Genomic DNA, 24,232 nt, shown 5'->3' with positions numbered 1-24,232 from the left:
TATTTATATATAATATTTATATATTTCTTGTAATTGTACTTTTACCTTTATCTAAAATAATGCAATAAAGGTGGGTGGGGGGAGAAGTATAAAATAAACAAAATTCAGGTTTGGTGATTTGAAAGTATTCTAGCAGTCTAACATCAAATATGTACAGAAATATTTACAATTAAAAGAAAAACTTCAGATCTGTAAATTAACTTGTCGTAAAACTTGCTTCAGTTTTACAAAATAGAACAAGCTCTATTCCATATGGCTCTGCTTCAGTAAAAGATCTGAAAGGAATAGAGGACACTTTTGCTTGATTCAGTCTGAAAAATGATGCACTGCTTTTTTGTCTTTTTTTTTTTTGTCTGTCTAAGACCTTTCAGCAGCTTCCAGCCATTCTGCAGACGCACGGGATAAAGTAAAAAAAAAAAAAACAATGGAGAAACATTTTCCTGAATAACATCAACAAGTAAAGAAAAACAATTATAAAACAATAAATCTCAATTGTTCTATTATATTAAAATCAGAGTGTAATTAAATTAACAGAGGATGAGTCATTCATTAACACGCTAAAACACATTGAAAACACTTTTCAAGTGCTGTCTTTTTTTCCTTTTTTAACAATAAAATGGGCCTCACACAGCCCAGACTACAAAACTAAAATAGATTAAAAATGGGAAAAAAAATTAATGTTTTTTTAAATATTTTTTTATCATTGGTAATGTCAGGTGATGATTCTTCACACAGAGAAAAACTAAAACTACAGAAACCTCTACAATCCTTCCCACATATCCAGGTAAATTCATCAAAACTTCTTGCTTACTGTTATCACTGTAATTTTAAAAGAAATTAATCATAATAGCTTGGTTTCAGTACATGTGAAATTAACAATGACACTGTCGTAAAACACCATTCTTTAAGCAGGACAAGAACATTTTCATGTTTGCGTTTATCTTTGGTTCATCAGGCATCTTAGACTTTCTTCAGACCGGCAACAATATTTTTCCTTTTTTTTTTGCAGATCAGATTGGTTTTTTTGCAGTCAAAAACCTGATCTACACCACATCCATGTGGCACGCATCTGTCTGAACGGTCAGATCGAATCTTTCAAAAGTTTGGGGTTCGTAAGATTATTTTTTTTCTCCAAAGAAATGAATACTTTAATTTCTCAAGGATGCATTGAATTGATGAAAAAGTGACAGTATTAGCATTAAGCGGTAATTAAGCAGCACTACTGTTTTCAACATTGATAATAATAATAATAATAAATGTTTCTTGAGCACCAATTTTCTTCTTTAAAGGGGCTATATGTAGTTTTTCTACAAAAATTAATCCTTTTTTTATTGCCTGTGTGTGAAGGGGTTGTAATCCCACATTAAAATGATCCACTTGGCGGGTTTTGCTATTACCTCTGAAAGCAAGTATTCCTATTTCTATGTGAAGGCTCCGGGTCGGATTTACCGCGAAATCCAGTGACGTGACTGAGACCTGCATGCGCGCTCCCGAGCTTCTCGCCTGGTCTACTGACTTTGCACTCAACAGCGACGACACTGCAACGTATGACATGGAGTCTGCTAACACTAAGAAACAACCTGCTCCCAGCACAACACAGACTCCAGCACAAACTCCACATAATGATAAAAAAAAAGTTTAAAAAAAAAAAGTTTTATCTGCTGAAGCTCGTCAGGCCAAACGTGAATCGGATCAACTTCGGACGAAAACACGGATCAACATCGGAAGGGATTTTGAATCATGGAGAAACCTCCGCTTTGTATTGGTTGCAATCTGAAACATCACCGCTAGAGGCCGCTGAAAACTACATATAGCCCCTTTAAATGATCACAGTTGTACTGTATTTTTGATCAAATAAATGCAGCCTTGGTTAGCGTAAGAGACGTTTAAATGGTAGTGTACGTAACACCAGGTTTGGGCGCAGTATATTCATCAATTATGTCCTGAGAAGAGGCAGAGTATCCAGTTTCTACAATTATCAGTTACTGTAAGAGAAAGTCTTTCGGGATTGTGCTAACGCTTACATCACTACTGATGTAAATGCATCGGATACCGACTGCACTGTCTGAACAAACATCATGTGCAAACAGTCAGTCCTAAAACCGTGAACAAAGCTTCAGACCTCAGTGTTTGAAATATCAATAAGTTAGGTTTAGTGTAAATGTTTACAATACAAGCAAGGGCAACTAGCTTAAAATCGCTTGTTTCAAAACACAGCTTAGTTTTTGTTTTACATGGGGATCAGTGCTTCAAAAACCAAATATTATGCAAACACACCGCTGAGTGAGTGTGTGAGAGAGCATGGGAGAGAAAGACAGCATTTGAAAAACACACAATGTAAAAACAAGCAAAAAGAAAGAGGGGGAAACAAAAGTCTCTGCAGGGAGTCGCTCGGGCAACGTGACCGTAGCGACGCTTAACCACCTTTACCACCGGAACTGCTGCCTCTTGTCCTGAAGGGCCTAAGGCACGTTGCCAGGTCCAGATTTATCCCACGGAAGATCTGCGACACCTCTGCTAACAGTGCTCCAAATAATCAATCACCCGTGAGATAGATTTCTGTCCTGTGGTTCCAACAGAACACTGGTGTGATGGGAAAGAAAAGAGAGAAGTAAAATACCGATTTCAAATGTCATTGGCCAGATATCAGAGCACAGCCACACATTTTGCATCAATGGTCACCTGGCATTACATTGCTAACCAGTTGTGATCTGGTCACATTAAAGGGGACATGAATTGAGAAATCAAATTTGACATATAAGAGGCCATCATACTATGAGAATATCCTGTAAGTTTCAGAAATGAAAACTCCCTTGTTAGTCCAAAAACAGCTTTTATTGAAACCAAGCCCAGAGAACGACTCGGTTTGGAATAACATACGCGGCGCTAACACTGTATCGAGCAGTAAACGTGCCTTTGAAGAGTGCAAAATGTTGTGCAGTGCCAGGTTGTGGAAAAAGAGTCGCTTCTTAATCTTTCTGATGCTGGATCTGCAGCATCAGACTGAAATAGAAAAAACAAAAAAACAATGCTGTGCCTTCTATATTGGATTCTACAGGTATGGCCCAACACTGTGAGTAAAAAAGTTTTTACTATGTCACTACTGCTTTGCTACAGATCGTTTGATATATTATGTGCCGATTATGTGTACGTGTCTAACCCAAATCACCAGTAATATGTAATATGTACAGTCAGATGTTCTTTGTCTCAAAATAGTTTATTGCGGTTTATGTGTCAGAAACAATGTGAAGTTGACCGTTTAGTCACTGGTTTGATTTACTCTTAAGCTATGTTCAGATTGTCAGTCCAAATCCGATTTTTGTGCATATCTGATTGAAATCCGATCAGATTTAGCTTGTGTGAATTGCTAAAAAAAAAATCAGTTTCGAGCTACAATCATATGTGGTTTGAAATCCTATTCCTATACAGTCTGACCGCTCTGATCGGATTTCTCGTAGTTTTTGTGGCTTTCTCACACCACGTTAAAGTCAGACGTTGTTAGAGGAAACATGCTGAAGGTCGCTGCAGAAACAATGTTGTGTTGTTGCAAAGTGCCAGAAGAGCAAAAAATGACAATATAACGGAGACATGTTTTGAAACTGGCAGAGACGACAGCGCGGAATAAAGCCACGCATACCAGCCTATGCTTCTGCCACTGCCTCAGAAGGCACAGTAGTCCAGCACGGCAGCTATTTCCATGTTGTAAATAAGACAACATCTCTATTGTAAACCACTCCATGTTGCAGTTGTTGTTATTGGCGTATACCTACCAACCATAGCCATAGAAACCAATTCAGATATTAAGGAAAACGAAAGAACAGCATGAACACACAAAACTCCCGTTATAATCAACAAATCTCTTATTTACATTGTGTTTGCATTGTTAGTTATGATGAAAGCATCCGTTAGTGTGCAGAAATCGAGTTGCAAAGATGAGATCACTGCATTCATGTGCTCAACGTGATGTCTGTGATCGACTACAATGCTCATCACTGCAACCTTTCATGCCACGATCTAAATATGATGCTATAGATCTAAATGTAATGCTATAATCAACACTTTTCACGAATAGTTAACCTTGAGAGCTGTAATAATAAAAACATGCTCAAAGTTGAGAGAGTTCCACATGTCATACTTAGCTATTTCATATGCAAAGATGTTAGAAGTCTCACAGTAGTCACACCCCTTCAAAAAGAGTGTTCAAATAAGGGGGCTAAGATCAAGATAGGAAAAATGCCTTTTATTTCTAAATAATTACCATTTTTTATTTAAAGGGCATATTGCAGTGAGTCATCTGCCGGGCTCTGCGGTCTCGTATCTCTCACGGAGGAGCGGAAGCATAAAGGGGGAGCGACGACAGTGAAGATCAAGAGAGGAACAGGCCTGGACTTATGTTATGTTTTATGTTTTATTATATGTGACAGCAGTCGTCCGTGAGGGGCTGCTGTCTTTTACTTTCGTTTTGTATTTGTTTATTTTATTATTAAATTGTGTGTTGAACGTTCGCCGGACTTCACTTCTGCATCTGCTTCGAAAAACGCAGTAGTGTGTAGTATTCACTATAGACCGGAGGATTATAATCCCGGCGATATGATGGGGTTCACCATGGGATGCCGAAGCAAGAACCAAGTGAGACTCCGGGCTGGTGCAGTTCCTTCGGTGCTCACTGTCCCAGCTCCTTCATCAGGTCCGCCGGCAGCATGTGGTTCGGGCGCCGGCGGGAAACATGACGGTCACGGATCCGTCAGAGATCACTTAGTATACATCTGTTTTACAAAATGTGCCTTGTCTTAATTTAATTCATGAACATATCCTACATAAACTTGTAGGCTAATGTAATGCATTTATGTGTTTGTAGTCTGCAGCCGAAACTTATCATAAATAGTTCTATAATTCATTTTCAATCTGTACAAAACCACTTTAATGTTTGTGTTGTCTGTTTCTACATATAAAGTTTTTATACAGTAAGACAGTTGTGATTGTGATTATTTTTTTATTCATTGTCACCAAAACTGGGCCATTCAAAGCCTTTATAAAGTCTCCTAATGGCTGACACAACATATGGAGGTAAGGGTCCAATACTAGCTTTGCTATTGCCTGATACATGATAATAATCTGTACAATATTGTGATCTGAGCACAGTGTTAGATATATCTATAAGCTAACACTGGTCTCTCATCAAGACACCTGCCCTGTTCTCCTCACACCACAACTCAATTTGTCTCCTCTGACCATTGTTCTGTCTAATCCTGGCCTGTCCCTGCTCTCTTGGCCGCATAGCAAGCTGATAATTATATGGCTGAGATCCGTCATACAAGTAAACATTTAGGCTACAATTTCATCAGCATCCGAACCGTCATTGCGATCCATTGCTTTCCTATTTTTTACTTCGACCGCACTCTCTCCCGTTACGTCACTTCCGGTTTGGCGGTTTTCATGCGAAAGTAAAACTTTCTCACAAAAACGACTCCAGAAGCCTTAATAGCGCTTTAGAAGTATATATTTATATTTAAATCTAGTTCCTACATTCTTTTTCTATACATTGACTCACTGGGTACTCTAACCTGCAATATGCCCTTTAAAAATCTTTAAATATATTGCAGTTTATGATCCCTGAAACCCTTTTTGGATGCTTTTTTCATGATCCCTTCATGAAGTAATGTGCACTATAGAATTTGCACTACAATTAATCATCTTTTACTTACAAACTGGGTTGTACATTTTTGTCATGCTGTAATATTCAAAGGTCAGTCAAATATTGTAACACTTGCCATTTTTAAATGTGGAATGCAAGGTGCAAAATGCACTCATTGTAGCACTTACCGTCAGGTTCATGAAATTAAGGAATTTCTTCAGCATTTCTGCCATGATAGAGAAATCTCCCTTAGGAAGATTTTCCCGTACGGTTTTCACATTCATCTAAGAAAGAGATAGAAAAGACATTAATTACATTTAAATATTTTTATTAAGTATTTAGTTTAAATATTTTAACAAAAAAGTATTTTATTTTTTATTAATTATTTAATTCTTTTTAAAGCATTCATCAATTATTATAAATTGCATTTTCATTCTTCATGTCATTATCATATGCGACCATTCAAAAGTTTGAGGTCGTACGTTTTTTTTTATGTTTTTGAAAGAAGTCTCTTATGCTCACAAAGACTGCATTTATTTATTTTTTAAAATACAGTAAAACATTAATATTGCTAAATATTACTACAATTTAAATAATTGCTTTTAATTTAATTTTAATTTATTTTAAAATGTAATGTATTTATGTGATGTAAAGCTGAATTTTCAGCATCATTAACCAGTCTTCAGTGTCACATGATCACATGATATATATATATGCAACATAATAAATGTATTTACTTTGATCAATTAAACACATTCTTGCTGAATAAAACTATTAATTTAAAGTTTAAAAATCCTTGACCCCAAATGGCAGTGTAGATTTTTCACACTTCAGTGATCTTCCACACGACACCCATGGATTTTGTATTTTACGACACTGATTTTGCAGACTTAATTTTGCTTTTTTGTCACTGATCAACAGAAAAATACAATAAATGTCAAAACAAATAAATAACCTAAATTATCAGTGGTATGATCAACTGTGTAGTCACAGGGTTTCAATTGATTATAGTACAAATAAACATCTATCTGCAAGGTTCAACTTCTGGTGAGTCGTTATTGTGGCAGATCATAGACCGTGAAGATAAAAAGAATACTCCAAGTATCTCTACGAAAAGGTAATTGAAAAGCACAAGGCAGGGGATGACTACAAGATTTCGAAATCACTGAACATCCCTGGGAGTACTGTTAGATCAGGTAAGAAATGGAGTATTGACACAGCTGTAAATCCACCCATGACGACCCTGAGGGAGCTACAAGCTTCAGTGGAAGAAATGTGAGAGGTTGTGCAGAACCGTTACCGAGGTGCTGCACCACTCACACCTTTATTGGAAAGTGGAAAGGAGAAAGGCACTGTTAAAAAATATCGACTAGAGCTTTCCAGAAAGCATGTGGGAGACCCTGAAATCCAGCTGGAGACGGTTCAGTAGACTGATGAGATCAAAGTCAAGTTTTTGGCCATCAGACTAAACATAATGTTATGTGTAACCTACACACTGAGCATAATCAGAAACACACCATCACCATCGTGGACCATGGTGGTGACATCATCTTGCTGTAGAAATGCTTCTCTGCATCAGACCCATGAAGGCTTAGGGTAGATTTTATTTTCCGCGTTCCGCTCCGTCTCACGCACAGTTGAGCATTCAAGCCTTTCAAAGTATGCTCCTTTGGGCATGAGCACGGAAAGAAGAGTTCAGCACTATCTAGTGAACTTTGTAGTTCACTAGATACAAAGTTTGTAGTTCACTACATACACAACTTTGTAGGGTCACTAGACACTAGATAGTAGATAGTTTTCAAGCGTTCAAGTCACTTGTACATGCACAGATGACAAAAAATTACATCACACGGACAATCGCGGAACGCAGACGGCTGAAGTATACTTTGAGCTTTACAAGGGTCAGATGAATGCAGAAAAAAAATAAAAAAATAAAAAGAGGGAAATTCTGAAGGAAACCTTGCAAGACACCAGTAACCTGGGAGAAGATTTGTTTCCCAGCAAGACCCAAGCTTAAAACCAAAGCTAGTGGAATGGCTTAACATCATCAATGACAACAGCAACATTAATACCCTGCCAAGTCAAAATCCAGATTTTCAATTGAGAATTTGTGAGTGGACCTGAAAAAGAGTTTTTTCTACTGCAACCTGACTGAACTGGAGCAGTTTTAGAGACCCATTCCATCTGAAGTTACGTCTACAAAATACTTGTATACGTGAATACTTTTTATATTATTATAATATTTTGTATTAACCCTTGTGTGGTGTTCATATTTTTGTTATTCAGCCAGTGTTCGTGGGTCTGGTGGACCCGCTGCATTTTTGGGTTTTTAATTCAACATAATCAAACAATTATGTTAAAATACTCAACAGATGTTTACTTCATCCCAATTACAAGCAATATACACAGCATTTATGGTTAATATTTTCCCTTTACCTTTGTTAGATCACATTAAAGAATTGCAACCTTGTGCGGGAACAGCAGGGGTAGAAACAAAACTCACTCTTGGACTCACACTCTCTCACACTTACACACAATCTCTCTCTCACACTTACACACAATCTCTCTCTCACACTTACACACAATCTCTCTCTCACACTTACACACACACACACACACACACACACACACACACACACACACACACACACACACACACACACACACTTACACACACACACTTACACACACACACACACACTTACACACACACACCAGGCCCTGACAGGAGGAGGACAGAGTAAAGGTACACAGTACCTAAAATTTCCACACTTTTATTAGCCCCGGGTCCAGTGGACCCGAACATCCTTTGTGTAATATAAATGTGTAGGCGGGGGTGTACAGTGTGTGGTCATTGAAAATGTGTTCTGATATATGTTCTTCACAGAAAATGAGCCAAGGCCAATGAGTCTGGGGTTGAAAAAATAATTAATCGTATAATTTTTCTTTTGATAAAAAATGAAAACGGGTCCTACAGACCCGAACCATACAAGGGTTAAATAACTGCAATAAAGTGACCAATTTGTAGTAATTTTTTAAATTTTTTTTATATATATATATATTTTGTTTGCTCACGGTCAAAATATAATCCTTTTTGGTTCAAAACTAACCAACTGCTCTTTAGAGCACCTAAAGAGTGACAGGAAGTGATGCTCACCGGACTCTCCTGACATAGACACCCAAGCAGAAGAGCTGAGTATGACGCCACAATGCTGTCCTCCATGTGTTTCCCAGCATGCTGCAGGGCTGAAAAAGGAAAGATTAGACAGGAAATTAGCATAAAAGCTTGCTCTTTAGTAAACAACTTGTTCTCAAATGGTTTCGTCATGGGACCCTCATTTTCACATGATCATTAAGCTGCAACTAGGGATGGGACGATTACCAGTTTCACTATAAACCACGATAAAATGTACTGACGGTTAGTATTATCGTTTCAAATTTAATTATCATTAAAACCGTGTTTGATTATTGCAATTTAATAACTCACTGTAAATCCTGTCCAGCCAGCAACAGTCGCAGGCGCAGCGCGAAATATTGTTGTAGTTTTTTTTATTCGAGAAGGAATGGCGGAAGGCAGTGACCGTGCTCGGGAGATTTTTCAGCCTTTTAAGAGGACCAAATCTGAGGTGTGGTCATATTTTGGCTTTTACAAAGTCCTGAGTGAAACTTAATCGAGGCTGGTCACTACAATAGGGGTGAAACACTTCAAATCTGCCGAGTCGTCTTGTGTGACCATCACCCACTGTAAATAGCGAACGCAAGGCAAGTTAACTTTGACCTCAATACCAAAACTACGCCTGGGAAATAATTGGGCACAAAATGTTGTTTTGAGTTGAAATATTTGATCTCACTCACTTGAAATAAACGTGAAGCTTCCGCGAAGAAAAGTTCGCAGCAAGTAGCTTTGAGCCAAAGACGAACGAACAAGTTCAAACAAGACTATTAAGAGTGACATTTAAGGGATAATAATGTAGCATATCATTGTACACTTATTACACCGACTTTTTTTTTTACCACATAATTACGGGGACATATTCAATTGAGATTGTTTTAAATCTTACCTGTTTATAAATCCATTTTGTACAGCGTACAAAACAATCGTCCAAAAACGGAGACGCAAGACGGCAAGTTGTATTTGAATGAAACGAGAGAGCGCGTCCGTTGCGATACATGGATGTGCGTTGCTATTGACGAAGGTCATTATAAGGAAGGAAATGCCACAGAATATAAAATTGCTTAAAAAAGTGCATAGAGCTGCTTGTTTTATTTATTGTTTGTTAATTTTCAAATATTAAACTGTTTTTAGTTTGAGCATAAGTTCTTTTTGAACACTTTGAGAAATTTCAGTGAAATTCTGCCAAAAAAAAGGTTAATTGTCCACTGTCAATGGTGTAGTGATTCCGAAGCACCACTTACACAGAAATCACGTTCAAACCAAGCAGCATTCCGCTGGTCAATATGGTGAATTCACGCAAAACACCTGAACCCGATGTGCCCTTATGCGAAATTTCAGATAAAACAGATTTCTATTGAAATAACTGTTAATGTGTCTGCACCAAGTTAAATCCAAACAAGTCATGAAAAGGGTTTGTTATATATTGTCAATTGAGCAGTGAATAATTGTTACCTTTATTGAGGTCAAGCTCCTCTTCCTCCTCCTCTTTCTTGTCGTTTGTTTCATTTGTGTCATTGGTTTCCGAGGCGACCCACTGGATCTCTCCGGATGTTTCCTTCCACTCTCCGCTCTGGTCTGCCTGAGGTTTGGGCGCCTCGCTTATGAGATCATCAGTCTGCGCCTCAGCTAGCACAGCTGCTTGCTCCCGTTCAAGGAAGAGCTGCACACACAGAAACACTTGTATTAAGTGGCTAATATTTATCAGATTTAAGAATAAACACTTGAAGCAGGCCAATCTCGCAGGTCAAATGTGGAGACTCCTGCTAGTCACCTGAACCAGAGCAGCCAGGGCGTTTGACGACTTTAGTGTCGAAGGTCCCTTCTCGCCCTCCGTCTTACTCTCCTCCTCTCCTTCTGTCTTCACGTCGTTCTCCGTCTTCACGTGTACCCCCGTCTCCATCAGGTAGCTCAAGTCCAGCTCCATCTCCACCAGACAGTGTCTGTTTCTGGCACTGTACTCCACCAGATTTATCAGCAGACCAAGACCCTGCGCACACCCATTCACATTCAAGTTTCGCCACACATCAGTAACTAAGCAGACACTACACAAAATAACAATCCCAGTCAGTAGTACAAACTCTGACAGTTGGCTTCAGTGAATGTAAATGATGACACATAAAGAACAAAAAAAATAAATTTCAATGTTTCGACGTTTAACTTCATACTGCTGTTAGACATCTATAAAACCTTAAGCACTGTTGTATTCATTTGCATTTTTGTTCTGCTGTTTTTATTCATTGAAAATTTAATAAAAAGTAAAACAAATGACAATGCATGTATATTTTATATTAAATCACTGTTTAAATAACTGATGACAACTTACTGGTGTTTTAATTTTATTTCCTCATATTAATATGAAATTTGTACTTTAACTTATATTAGGGCTGGGAAAATGATGTGTTAATTTCTGTGATTAATATTTGCATTTTAATGTTTTAATGCATTAAAATAATTACCGCATCATCCATTTTCACGTGATGCAAGAGCAGGCAACTAAGGATGGCCCACATGTACCCAGCCATTAACAAATTAAACAAATACTAAATATTGATCAAAAACGGTAGTATTTGATATTTTACATATTTGTATCATTTCCACATTAATTAGGAGATTCAATATATTTATAATTGCAAAAATGATTCTGAAAATATATTTATGATTTCAAAAATGTCAGGTGTGATTCATTGTGATAAATTATGGATTATGTTTGAAAAATATCTAATAGACCAACAGCCTAAACTTATATGATTCTTTTTTTTAGAAAAAGAAAAGCGCCATCTCACCAGGACACGGATGTCGAATCTCTGCTCCTGAGGCAAATAACGCGGGACCTTAAGAACGCAGTCCAGAGCCGTCATTAGGAGGCCATCCTGCTCACCTGTTTTAGTGCTGCCCCACTCTGAGGGGTCACAGAGTGTGTTACATTACATTATTTTTATTACATTAATACAATTACAGTTATTTTATATTGCTTCATTCTCCAGTATGTGTTGAGGAAGGCTTAAATTCTTTGTTACACGTCTCACCGTTATCATGTGTGAGGTTGAGCAGAACTCCGATAACGGCTCTCATACAATCCTCCACGGCCTTGCCCACGTTGCTATGACTACTGTGCGGGAGGGCGGAGCTTGATGAAGGGACCTCTCGGCTGTAACGCTGTATCATCTGCTCACAATGCTGCAGGGCCCTACACACACGCACAAAGCACAACCTCAGAATGACAACCGTCCTGCCACACAAAGCAACACTGTGACTACACTTTCCATATCATCACACACACACCTTGCTGAGGACACTATGAGCTGGGACTCCTTGTAGGCGATCAGATAAGCCTGGTTCTCGAGGTTGTGAAGTGTAACCTGGATGTGAAAGAGAAATATGTTTTAAATAAATTACACACGAAAATAACAAGCATTTTCTTCAAGGGCTGTCAAAGGTAATGTTAACTTGCAGTAAAACATTTTTTAAAGCTGTTAATTAGCTTCTTTCTGCATTTATTAACTTTTACATCATATCATCCTGTTCGGTGTGATTTCTAAAATCTGATTAGATTCACAGTGTTTCAGAAGTCTGTCGGTCTGCGGCATAATTACATTTAAAATTGTCAATAAAGTCCATGCTATAATTGAATTACTGCAGGTTATTTAATTATTGCAGGTCTTTCTTTAAAGGAAATCAATTCAAATTATTAATCTGGTGTCCACTCACACTCTCCAGAACTCTTAAGCAGCGCTCCGCTCCCCAGAGTGACGCCACCAGACTCTCTTTATCTTCTTCTTTACTTAAGTTCTCCACACACTCTTTCACTAAAGGTAAAAAAAACATTTCTAGGCATTTCCTTTAACAAATGTACAAATCAAATACAGATATACTCAGGTAGGGTACCTTTATCTACGATGTGGTCCAGTCCCCCAAGTAAGCGCAGCTCCTCCTTAAACCAGTCTCCAGCTCGCTTTGACGTCAGAGATAGTAGTGTTTCCATCGCTAAGTGACCTGTCTGAGATGCAGAAAGAAACAGTTTGGAGAATTGCATTCAAGCAGATGTGCATAAAAAGTAAAAACTCCAAAAAAGGTTCAGGCTATTTTTCTTTAAATAAAAGTTTTCATTTTAAAACCAAAGCAGCACTTATGACATAAATAGAAGCTTTTTTTCTGAAAGGCCTGTCAGTTCTGGAATAAACACAATAAAAGCATTTATCATTTTGTTATTTTGATCTTTCTGTCTTTACTGTATTTTTCATCAAATAAATGCAGCCTTGGTGAGCATATGAGACTTGAACTGTAGTGTATGTAAAATATGTAATGTTTATAAAGGAAAACCATTTCTGAAATAAAAATCCCAAGTTGCAAAGATCATTTGCATTTCATTTCCTTAGCTTTCTTTGCTGTACAGACTACAAACAACTAAAAACAAAAACAGATTTCTGCTGCCTGTCTGAACAAAGCCAAGGTGACTGGAAGTACATTTCTTCTCAAATATTCATAGGTTTTCAGAACCGAAGGTTCTGACATGTAAATGCGAGAAACAGGAGTATGAAGGTAAAAGAGTAGCAAACCCCGAGAGCATTTAGATGTGAATTTGAGAACTTGTACAACTCAACATTCACCTTCAGATTTGTATTTGACATGTTTTCACATTGGAGCTGTGAGTGAAAATTTTAGCGTACAAGTACGAATATTTATTGTACAAGTTCTCAAATTCACATCTACATGCTCTAGAGTTTTGCTACTCATTTACCTTCATACAGGAGTCACTCACTGTGATGTTCTCCAGGTCCAGATGCTTGTTGTGGACTGTTTCGCAGAGTTTGCGGATCTTCTCTTTAACTCGACTCATCTCTTTAGCTGTTAACTGGTCCGCTACAGAGTCATCCTGCTCTAGTTCCAGCAGCCTGATCATCAGCTCCAGACAGGAACGGTCCAGATCCATATTCAGCCGGTCTCGGCTCAGTATGTACATCAGAGACGCCGTGCAGAGAGCCAGATTCTACCAGATCCAGAATAACGGGGGAGAGAGAGAGAGAGAGAAGAAAAACATTGCAAACATCTGACCGTAACTCATACACCAGCATGTAGATAGCCTCGAAAGCTAAGAGAAATGAACTAAAAGCAACAAAACTTTGGATTATAAAAAACATCCCCTTAATTGTAAGGCATGGCCTCATATGACTTATTGCTTCTAAGCATCTGTCTTGACTCTGGACTCATTAAATGGATTTAGTTTATTTTTTTATTGAACATCCTTCAATACACAAATAAATTCAAGTCAAGCCGAAAGAGTCAAGGCAAACTTTGTGCACCATCTGTGTAAACTGAACTAACGAGATTTACAGAGTAACGACTGTTTGCATTTCTTCCTTGTCTGCCGGCGGAGATGATTACATCTCCAATTAATGTATACTAATTAAGTAAACAAACTGTTGTTCCACACAGCATTGTAGCTGTGTTCATAATGATAGAGCTGTGATTGTTTAGAATGATGCTTGGTAATACAGATTAGTTAGTTTGTTGGTAAATTAAAGACAGTTTGGGTGATTGGATTGGTTTGATGGTTAGGTACTGGATGAGAAACTCACTGGGTGCTGTTGGGCATCACTGAGCATCTTAAAGACCTGGGCCACCTTCCCTCTGGCCCTCAAGTGCATGCGGAAACTTGGCATGGCACAGCGCGTGGCCAGACTGATTATACTGCAGTCAAAAATGGAGGGGAAAAAAAAGATTAGTGGTTGTGTGTTATAAACATGTCTTTGTGTGTTAAAATTCGTCTTAAAAATGTGGGGCTGCTAGTGTTCAGTGTAGTTATTGTTAACTAAAACTATTCAAAATAATTTTCATTAACTAAAATAAAGCTGAAATAAAATAAAATATAAATATTAAATTAAATTAACATTTGAGCACTGAAATAAAAAATAAAGCTAAATAGAAAAAAAAGACAAAACCACATAAAAAAGGCTAAAACTGAAATAAAATGAAAGCTTCACCAAAAGTGAGAAAAGAAAGATTGAGTTGTACTGAGACAATTTCATAGTTGAAATCATTATGCATGATAATTAAAAGAATAGTTCACCCAAAAATAAAAAAATTGTCATGAATTACTCACCCTCATGTCTTTCCAAACCTGTAAGATCTTTTAAATTAAATCTGAGATTTCTGTCATTCCATTGACAGTCTATGCAAATACCACTTTGTCGCTTGAAAGGGGATGTCTAAGGCCATTTCATGCATTCTGACTCATTTACACTGTTAAAGAGGTGGATTCTCATGCTAAACATGGCCAAAGCTGTCGGCGCCGATTGCCTCGTGGGCAAGTGCATCGACATGTAGCGCCGTTGTGCTTCGGGAGACCCAAGTTCGAGTCCCGGCTTGTGGACCTTTCCCGATCCCGTCCCTCCTCTCTCTCTCCCACCTCACTTCCTGTCTAGCTACTGTCCTATCCTAATAAAACACAAAAACGCTAAAAATAAATCTTTAAAAAAAAACATGGCCAAAGTTTTTTTTTTTAAACGAGTTGGAGTATTTCTGTTACTCCTTCAGTATATGAATACATTTCAGAAAGTTTTTTTCGAGTATGGCCCTGTATGATGTCATAAAGGGCGGAATACCCACCAACGTGCTTCGTTCGTTTCTTTGTTCGTTGCTCGAGAAAGATTTGTCATTTTGTTTTTAGATCACAAAATCAACAATGTCACCTGATGTCACCAACAATGTCACGGCACGCCTCCAGGAGCTTGATTGTTTTCGGAAAGAAGCGGTACAGCTGTATCTTTTATAAATCTGGAGGATGCAAGAAGGATGCAAGACTACTCTATAGGTACTAAAGATTAACATGAGATTGGCAGAAACTGTGTGTTATGTCCCCTTTGAATTGAGCGGTTTAGTCAAAAAAATTTGAAGAGACACAATCGCTTTTAATGATGAACAGACTGAAATTAAGGCTTTTATTCACATATAAACATTGATCAGCAAACATAAACAGAAGCTCAACCGAACCTGCTTGACGTGTGAGAACAAACATCATTGGTTCTTGATGAAGCTCAAACGTGCTACATAACACATGGGAATGAACCTCATTGGCTCCCACACATCAAGCGAACATGATTGAGCTTTTTTTTACCACAACTGATGTGTGAGTTGATGAATTTTTATATGTGAATAAAAGCCTAAATAAATTCAATCGGTTGCAAATCTAAAATATCTTCATTTGGGTTTCGAAGATGTCTTTAGAAGTCTTGCGGGTTTGGAATGACATGAGTGTGAGTAATTGATGACAGAATTTTCATTTTTGGGTGAGCTAACCCTTTACAGCTAATCACAGCTGCGGCACATATAAATGAGGTTGTTATATGCAAATGACCCAGAACACTCCTTTCAGCGTTTGTCTCACCTAAGGCAGCGTGTGTTGAGGGGTTGTGTGCTATTCAGGCCCGTCTCCAGATACTCAAAGTCATCAGTGAACTCCTGATTCTCCCCAAACTCCACCACATCATTAAAGTGCTTCACATGTTGGACCACTGTGTACAACTACACACACACAGGACAAAAAATAAACATTAAAATATAAGCATATCTTTTGTTAAAGTTAGTGTTGTTATTGTTAACTAAAAACATATTTTGCTAATAGAAATAAAGATGAAATAAAATAAAAATTAGATGGAAAAACCTGAATGAAAATTAGAAATGCTGCTTTTGAAAACTGAAAATATAAAAATAAAAGATAATTAAAAATATGAATAAATGCTATAATAGTATATTTTATAGCTGGACAATGAATCGTTAAAAGATTGCGATCTCAATTCAAACACCCACGCGATCTTATTACTAAATGTCATCGATTTGGAACGAAATGTCTATTAAACCTTTGAAAAGTACGATCACTGCGGAACAATTCAAGTGAGCCAGAGACAGCAGTTATCATGTATAGATAGAAAACCTAACAAACAGTCTTTTCAACCACATAGTATCTTACAAAAATTATTTTCACAGAAGTACTGGGATAAAAGTTTATAGTTCAGTAGCGATCAAAATAGTAAAGCACCTTTTAAATATAAAAACATGACGCTTCAAATAAAGATTGTACCAATTAAATTGTTACACCAGCAAAACATTTTTTGCCATTGAATCATTCATTCAAGATTTTTCTCAGAACATGCTGATTCATCCAGTAATGAAACAAGTTAAGTCTTTATGAGTGAGTCATTTAATCATTCATTCATTCATACCGATAAAAAAAAAAGAAATTTATTCAAATTAAATACTTTTTTTAAATGGACTTTTGTTTAGTTGTCTATTCAGAACCATTAACTCTATTTTAAACAAAAACAATAGTGATTCTCAATTTATCCAGAATCGTGCAGCTCTGTAGTTTATAAATAATACTAAAATAACACTGGTTTAAGTGAACACATTTCAGAAAGAATCATTTACATTATTTCTCAGAGTGCAGTGCTCACCTCTTTGTGCTCCTTCCTGCATTTTAGTGCAGTGACGATGTCTTGGTATGGCACAGTGGGAATTGTGACAGACTTGGTGACTTTAGGAGGAGGGGGCGGAGCTTTAAACACTCCATCATCTTTATGGGAATTTGTTTCTTTGCTGCTGCTGGACACACTGGCCTTCTGTAAAAATAATTAAATAAAACAACATTATAGTGCACAAAGGCAAAGAAAATGTCAGGGTATAAAGTTAAGGGTTCATGAATGGAGTATTTTACGTACAGGTACAGCCACAGTATGAGAGGAAGCAGGATGAGGCACTTCCTCAGGCTCGGGTTGATTCCAGTGACGAGCATTATATACGGCTTTAGCAGGAGACTGCATTAAACACACACATAAAACAATTAAATAACAAATTAAAACAGTAGCTTTTTGATAAAGTTAATCTGCTTCTGTTAAAGCTTTTTTAGCCATACTTTTTTTGGCCCGCTGAAGATCTTGCGTCCGATCTCCTTTGACTTGTCGGTTTGCTTTCCATGTCGTTCCTTCTGTGAGCCTGAAGCTTCCGTCTCATCCAGCGACTCCTGCGAATCTGACAATAGGTAGAGAAAAATATATATATTGCTCTACAAATTATCATTATTTATAACCCTTTAAATTTCCCATCTCGCTAAAAATGAAAAGATGAAATTGTGCATTTATGAGGAAGCGTGTTTGTGAGTACCTGTACTTAGGGTGCTTTGACTCTGTTGACTCTCCTGCGAGTCGTTGAACTGGGGACTGCCCGCACTGGTGGCCAAAGCTTCCATTGCTGCCTTCTTATTCTTCCGTCTCTCTTTAGCTGCTGAGTCGTCCTCATCCTCGCTGTCACTCTCACTCAGCTCGTCAAAACCAAAGTATTTGATCTTGTAGCTGGTGCTGCCAGATGCAGTGGCGTCTCCATCTGCGGCCTGAGCCTCAAAGCCAAAAAACTCCAGTTTCGTCTCCTTTTTGCTTTTACTCTGAGTGGGTCTGAACCTAAAAAATGTTTTGCGGATTAAAAAAAAGAAATAGATGACAAAATAAACAAGTTTTTTGTGGTCTACAATTTTCTGTACCATAAAACATATTAATCCATTTATAATTGAGCTCATAGTTATGAGCAGAATTGCAATATAAGACCATGCACCTGCTTCCAATACCAGCCTAATCAAACAAATTACAAATGCAAATAAAAAGGCTTGATTTGTACCTGGAAGGCTTGGCAGGTTGTGTGTCCGTTTTCCTCCTGAAGGTTCCCGCCTCTCCTATGTCAGCTTGCACTGGGGTGACAAAATCATCCACGCTCCTTTCAATAGAGTCCTGTATGGTCACATTACACACAGACACACAGGATGGGTGAAGAACCGTGTAGTCCCTCACCCGACCCCGACCTGCAGGCTTGACCTCAGAACTCCCAGCGACCCCTGCACTGGCGCTCTTCACCGGCACAGAGGCTGGTGTTGGACTCACAGCAGGAACCGGCGCATCACCGGCTCCAGAACTATCCGCCCCTTTATTTCGTGGTCGTCGGTAGACTCTGTTGCTGGATGGTTTGAGAAGCGGAAGCTGCTCAAAGTCAACAGGTTCCACTGTAGGATCCGGTTCAGCGGTGCACTGCTCTGAGCTCTTGAGCCCATCAGAAGAGTTCCCATCTTGGGTGGAACTCCCCTCACCAGCCCCAGGAGGAGAGTCCTCCCCGAAAGAGTCCCATTCATCGGAAACGTTACTACTGTGGGTTTTCAAGCTGGAGACCTGGGAGACTGGTTTGCTTACTGTGACACTGGATTTGCTCCAGGCTCCTACAGTGCCAGTGACATGTGATGAGGCTGGATACGTTTGAGCTGCAATTGAGATAAAAAGTGTTGGATTGTTATGAAAAAAGAAATTGGTGGTACATCAAAACACAACCACCAATATTATATATAACAATATTGTTTAAAAACATACTATAACATTATAAACAATGTGCGATATTATATAAAAAGTGTTGTTTACATATAAACTATAGCAAAATATAAAATAGTATTATTTAAATGTATACACATTTATATATAAAAAATAGTAAATAACAGAGTAAAGTTTTAAATTTAAAACAAATGCTATTCTTACTGGGATAGTTCGCACAAAAATGAAAATTCCACCATTTAATGCCAAACCCATATGACTTTCTTCTGTTGAACACAGTGAGAACTCTACAACTTGATTGTGAATTATTCATTCAGCGGCTTTGTGAACTGAATCAACCAATTCATTGAACAGACAGGACTTAAAAGAACAACTCGTTCACAAATCAGAAATCACTACTTTTCTCATGAACCCATCAAGGGGGAAAAAAGGATTTTCAGTTAACAATGACTTAAAATCCACCCTGTAGTCAATAATTGTATCCCTTAAAACTCATCTTTGATCACCAAAAAGACATATTTTAAAGTTTTTTTTCTTTGAAAAAAGTATTCATGCCTTAAAATTGCTTGAATGTAACTACACCCTTGCCTCATTTAGTATACACGGTTCTATGAATATGCAAATTAGCCCCGCCTCCACTCACTCAGGCCAGTTTAGAGATCCACTCGTTGAACTGATTGGTTACAAGGTAGTTTGTGAAGTCTGAAACACCAGCGATTTCAAACCGTGTTTTTGAGACTGCAGTTCAAAAAGGTTCACTGCAGATTTAAGGAGTTGACTTCTGAATTTGCACTAAACACCACATAGAAATATAAACAACATTAAAAGCAAGCTTGATTTTCACCACAGGAGAACTTTAAATTTAGGTCTGTTCCTCACACAAAGACACTGGTCATATGGACCATTTTATAGTGATTTTACTGCAACTCCATGAGGAAAAAAGCAACCAGCATATTCTTCAAAATATCTTCTTTTGTGTTTCACAGAAGAAATAATGTCATACAGGTTTGGATCAACAAGGGTGAGTAAATTTCTTTCAAACCCCACACTAAATGTTTCCACAGTCGGATGTAGATACTAGATATAATTAATATTACTATTAGAAGTTTAATGATCCTTAGAGGGTCATCGCAACCTGAGCCCTTGTTTCACTGCTCCTCTAATAGGCGTAATTAGCCTTGCTAAAGAGCCAAGGGAAAGTGTGGAACTGCATTGGGCTGAAAATATCCTGCTGAGCCCCAGAGTCTATGCCAGTGTGCTTACATGAGCACCTCAACTTCAGCAGAGCTACTGCTATTCTCAGCACTGAATAAAACCAGTATAACCTGCTGCAGAAAAACACAGTGACTTCATCACCCCACATTACACAATGGTGTGAGATCGTTGTAATGACTCAGACATCATAATATGGGTCTGACTCAAGTGATCTAGAAGGTCATTTTAAGTAGCCAGTATTAAGACCAACAAAGCACCCTAAATTACTCTAAAGCCAAGGGCTTGGACTCATTACAATAGCAGAAGCACAATAATAATTGTGTCATGACAATTTCTTGTGTGATGATGATGATTGTCCGTGATCTAAAAGAAACTGAAGTCATAATGTGTGGTCACCCCAATAGTTCCCCTGGCATTATTATAGACACACTCAATGGCACCTGTTTACACCTGGTTTTAAACTGGGATAGTTTACTCAAATGAAATGTCTGCCATGATACCATCATTTATTCACCCTCATGTCATTCCAAACCCAAAAGCTTTTTTTTTTTTTTTTAGAACACAAATTAAGATATTTAGCATTCTCTCATTTTTGCAAAGCGATCGTGTCTCTTCAGAAGACTTGGATTAAACTGCTTGATTCTTTTTAATGTATTTATGAACATAAAAATTTTGGTTGCGTGGACTTTCAATGAGTGGGCAAAAACCTTAATTTGAGTTTCGAAGATGAACAAAAGTCTTAGGCCTGGTTTCAGAGACGGGGCTTAGATTAAACCAGGATTAGGATTTACTAGTGTCCATTTTGAGACAAAACAATGGCACTGACATATTTTAAGATATATTAGAGATTTAAGATATATATCTAAGATGAATTAGAGAAGTAGCCATGACTGATTTGTGAACCGAGTCCAGTTCACAAAACCTCTGAATGGATCATTTATAATCCAGGTCTCACCGTGTTCAACAGAAGAAAAAGTCATATGGATTTGGACCAACATGAGGGTGAGAAAATGACAGCATTTTTGGGTGAACTGAACCATCCCTTTAAGATTTGCTCCGGTAATGCACTCATAAGTATTTCAGCATGAATGAGGTGCTCCACAAAAACAAACTTTAAGCATTTCATTTCTTACCTGGGCTATTCATACCAACCACCCCGCTGCTGATGTTTGAGCTGCTCCCCAAGGAGAAAGTACCCATACCGGTCACAGCTGTGCCCCCACTGGGAGTATTTATCAGGTCATTCCCAGATCCTGTTGCATCTGAGCCCATCTCAGATTGAGGAGTACTTCTGGAAGTGACCGTTTTGGACTCATCATCGCTGTCAAAGCCAAATGGGTCCTCTGAGCTGTCATCATCATCAAAGCGGGGTCGTTTAGTCAGCTCAGGAACCTCTGGCTTGAACGAGGGCCGTTTGACCCCCAACTGTGCCTTATAGGTGGTCTCTCCCCATTTGGTGCTGAGCGTAGCCTTCTTATTAGAAAACACCTCGTCAAACTTCGAGCTGGCCTCTCCTCCCTTACGTGTATATGTTTTACTAAATCTGGACGTCATGTTGACGTTTGTTACATATTCTCTATAGGAAACAAAAGACATGGAGAAAATAAATGTAACGTCAGCATCTCAGCATGTAGGAACAAATAGAAGATTTGTATGTATTGCACCTTGTTTTAAATGCTACAATGGAACTAAAGTAGATAAATATGCAATAAAACATTCATTTTAACCATATAAAGCCTACTGAATCAATTGATACGTGGTTTTCTAAAGCGTCTAAATGATCAAAACTTAGCTGAAAAATCCTGTTGTACATGCATTCTGCCCTCTAATTGATATTTCATACTTTAGTAAGTAAGTTTAGTATAATTCTAAACATTTCCACCTTCACGTTGTGGTACACGTGTCTTTGTGCTGTGAAGTCTTTAATGATTTTTAGTAACATTTCAAGATAACTTGAAGCAACTTTTCTGCACTGAAGCAACATTTACTTGATTATCTGGTTAAAATGTAAGAATCATGATGCAACAGGCTTTTGAAAATGTTTATTTGTACATTTCTCAATCATCATTGTATTGCATTACATTATACATTTTACCCCCCACAATTAAAACAGAGCTTTGATCATAAAACGATGCATTTAAAAGTCATATTACTAATACATATTATTGAGAGATGTAAAGTGACAACTGATGTTTGCATTTCATGTAATAGTCAGATATACTGTTACTAAAAATCCCAGTAATTTACATTACAAGCTATTACAATTTCATCTTACTTTTTTGCCACATACATAACATCTGCACCAAACTGCTCATTTTCACTAATTTTGGACCTCTGAATAAAATTGAGATTTTTTTTTCCTCCTCGAGTGTGAGCTCCACATTTTAATTTTTCATCATATCATACTAAAAGGGCTATTAACGCCTGATGTATCAAATATGAAATGAAAATATGAAAAAAATGTTTTGTCTAAACGTTCAATAAACTGTTTTCTTAAAAAATTAGTTTTTTTTTCCCTGACTATTACTCCACATGACAGGCGTTACAGAGCTAGCATAGTAAACAGACTAAAGATGGTTTAAAAGATAAAACAAAACAAAACGAACTGGGGCATATTTCTAACACTCAACTTCTTAATTTCAAGAACGTTTTATGATGCACCTTCTGTAAATTAAACGGATTGTTCACCTAAATATTATTAATAATAATAATAATTTCAAACCCGTATGAGTTTTTTTTGAGAGGAGCACAAAAGAAGATGTCAGGAGGAATGTCAGTCGCAGTCACCATTCACTTTCAATCCCTAACATTCTGCCTAACATCTTCTTTTGTGTTCTGCCAAAGAAATTAAGTCATGCAGGTTTGAAGCAACACGGGTGTGAGTAAAAGATGACAGAATGTTTTGTTTAGGGTGAACTATCCCTTTAATGAGTAACGTTACGAGCAGAAACATTGTTCATTTACCATGTTTGCACACTCACCGATCCTCCGTCTTTCCTCTGGGCCTCTTGTGCTCCGAGCAGCCGCTAAAAAGAAGCCCAGCCGATCTGTTCAATGAGCAAAAGTGCAAAGAGCGGCTGCAGCGCGGTGGAACTGGAAAAAGTAGAAATTAGGCCAGATAGTGAACTACTGCTGTTGTTTATTTGTGGAGATCTGGATCGGTCGGACTGCGATGCGCCATTAGAGTCTCCCCTCCCTCTCCGCCCCCAACGTCGGCGTAAAGCCTAGCGTCACACCACAACGCCGCTCGGCCAATCAGACGTGTGCGCACAGAGCGTCCGTGCAACAAACGTAGTTCCGGTTGGATGAAGTTATGAAGAAGGAGCGTTCTAATTGGAGGACAACGGTGACTGGAAACAGTGGATAGCGGGGCTTCGTGGTGAGGTCGACAGGTCTTTTTATTTATATATATATATATATATATTTTTTTTAACTTTCAAAATGACAAAATTCAGCAAGATCTTGAAAAATGTCACATTTCACATTTTGCGAGTAGAAATTGAAATAGCAATAATTAAATAAAGCGAAACAAATAACGCTGAGCTTAACATTAAAGGGCATCACAAACACGTTAAATTCAGTTAACAGAGAAACAGTTCTTTGGAATTATTGGAATCTAAATAAACTTTAAAGGCTGTTTGAAAATGAGCGTTTGGGGCTTGAGTTACTCTATTTAGTCTGATGAATATACAATTTTCCTAATGACAAAAGACATATCGATAATATATATATATATTATCCATACATTTTTTTTTTTGTTGGTTGCAATTCATTTTCACACTTTGAAATTGTGATATCTCATACCAAAAAAAAAGATGAACAGAGATGTTTAAAAAAAAAAAAAGCACA

General features: G+C 37.8%; 1 protein-coding gene across 2 annotated transcripts; it reads right to left on the bottom strand.

Annotated features, from left to right (window-relative positions):
* Positions 1-1,005: 1,005 nt before the first annotated feature.
* On the bottom strand, positions 1,006-23,600 carry wapla (WAPL cohesin release factor a). 2 transcript variants are annotated; one of them, XM_084394308.1, is made up of 20 exons: positions 23,365-23,600; positions 21,517-21,959; positions 18,474-19,104; positions 17,967-18,259; positions 17,719-17,834; positions 17,525-17,620; positions 17,261-17,425; positions 16,195-16,331; positions 14,387-14,498; positions 13,570-13,797; positions 12,696-12,807; positions 12,519-12,616; positions 12,093-12,169; positions 11,837-11,997; positions 11,594-11,709; positions 10,582-10,797; positions 10,263-10,470; positions 8,793-8,881; positions 5,824-5,919; positions 1,006-2,583 (listed from the first exon to the last, which is right to left on the bottom strand). In XM_084394308.1, exons 2-20 carry the CDS (start codon positions 21,935-21,937, stop codon positions 2,518-2,520), a joined length of 3,438 nt encoding a protein of 1,145 aa, XP_084250434.1. In that variant the 5' UTR covers positions 21,938-21,959; positions 23,365-23,600; the 3' UTR covers positions 1,006-2,517. The 2 variants fall into 2 exon arrangements, with proteins under 2 accessions (XP_084250434.1, XP_084250435.1); XM_084394309.1 differs by having other exon boundaries at positions 23,348-23,597.
* Positions 23,601-24,232: the final 632 nt, after the last annotated feature.

Source organism: Rutilus rutilus (genome assembly GCF_951802725.1).
Source record: "Rutilus rutilus genome assembly, chromosome: 21".
In the NCBI taxonomy this organism is placed as follows: Eukaryota; Metazoa; Chordata; class Actinopteri; order Cypriniformes; family Leuciscidae; genus Rutilus; species Rutilus rutilus.
The sequence above is the reverse complement of the archived record's forward strand: the minus strand, read 5'-3'. Positions and strand labels throughout refer to the sequence as shown.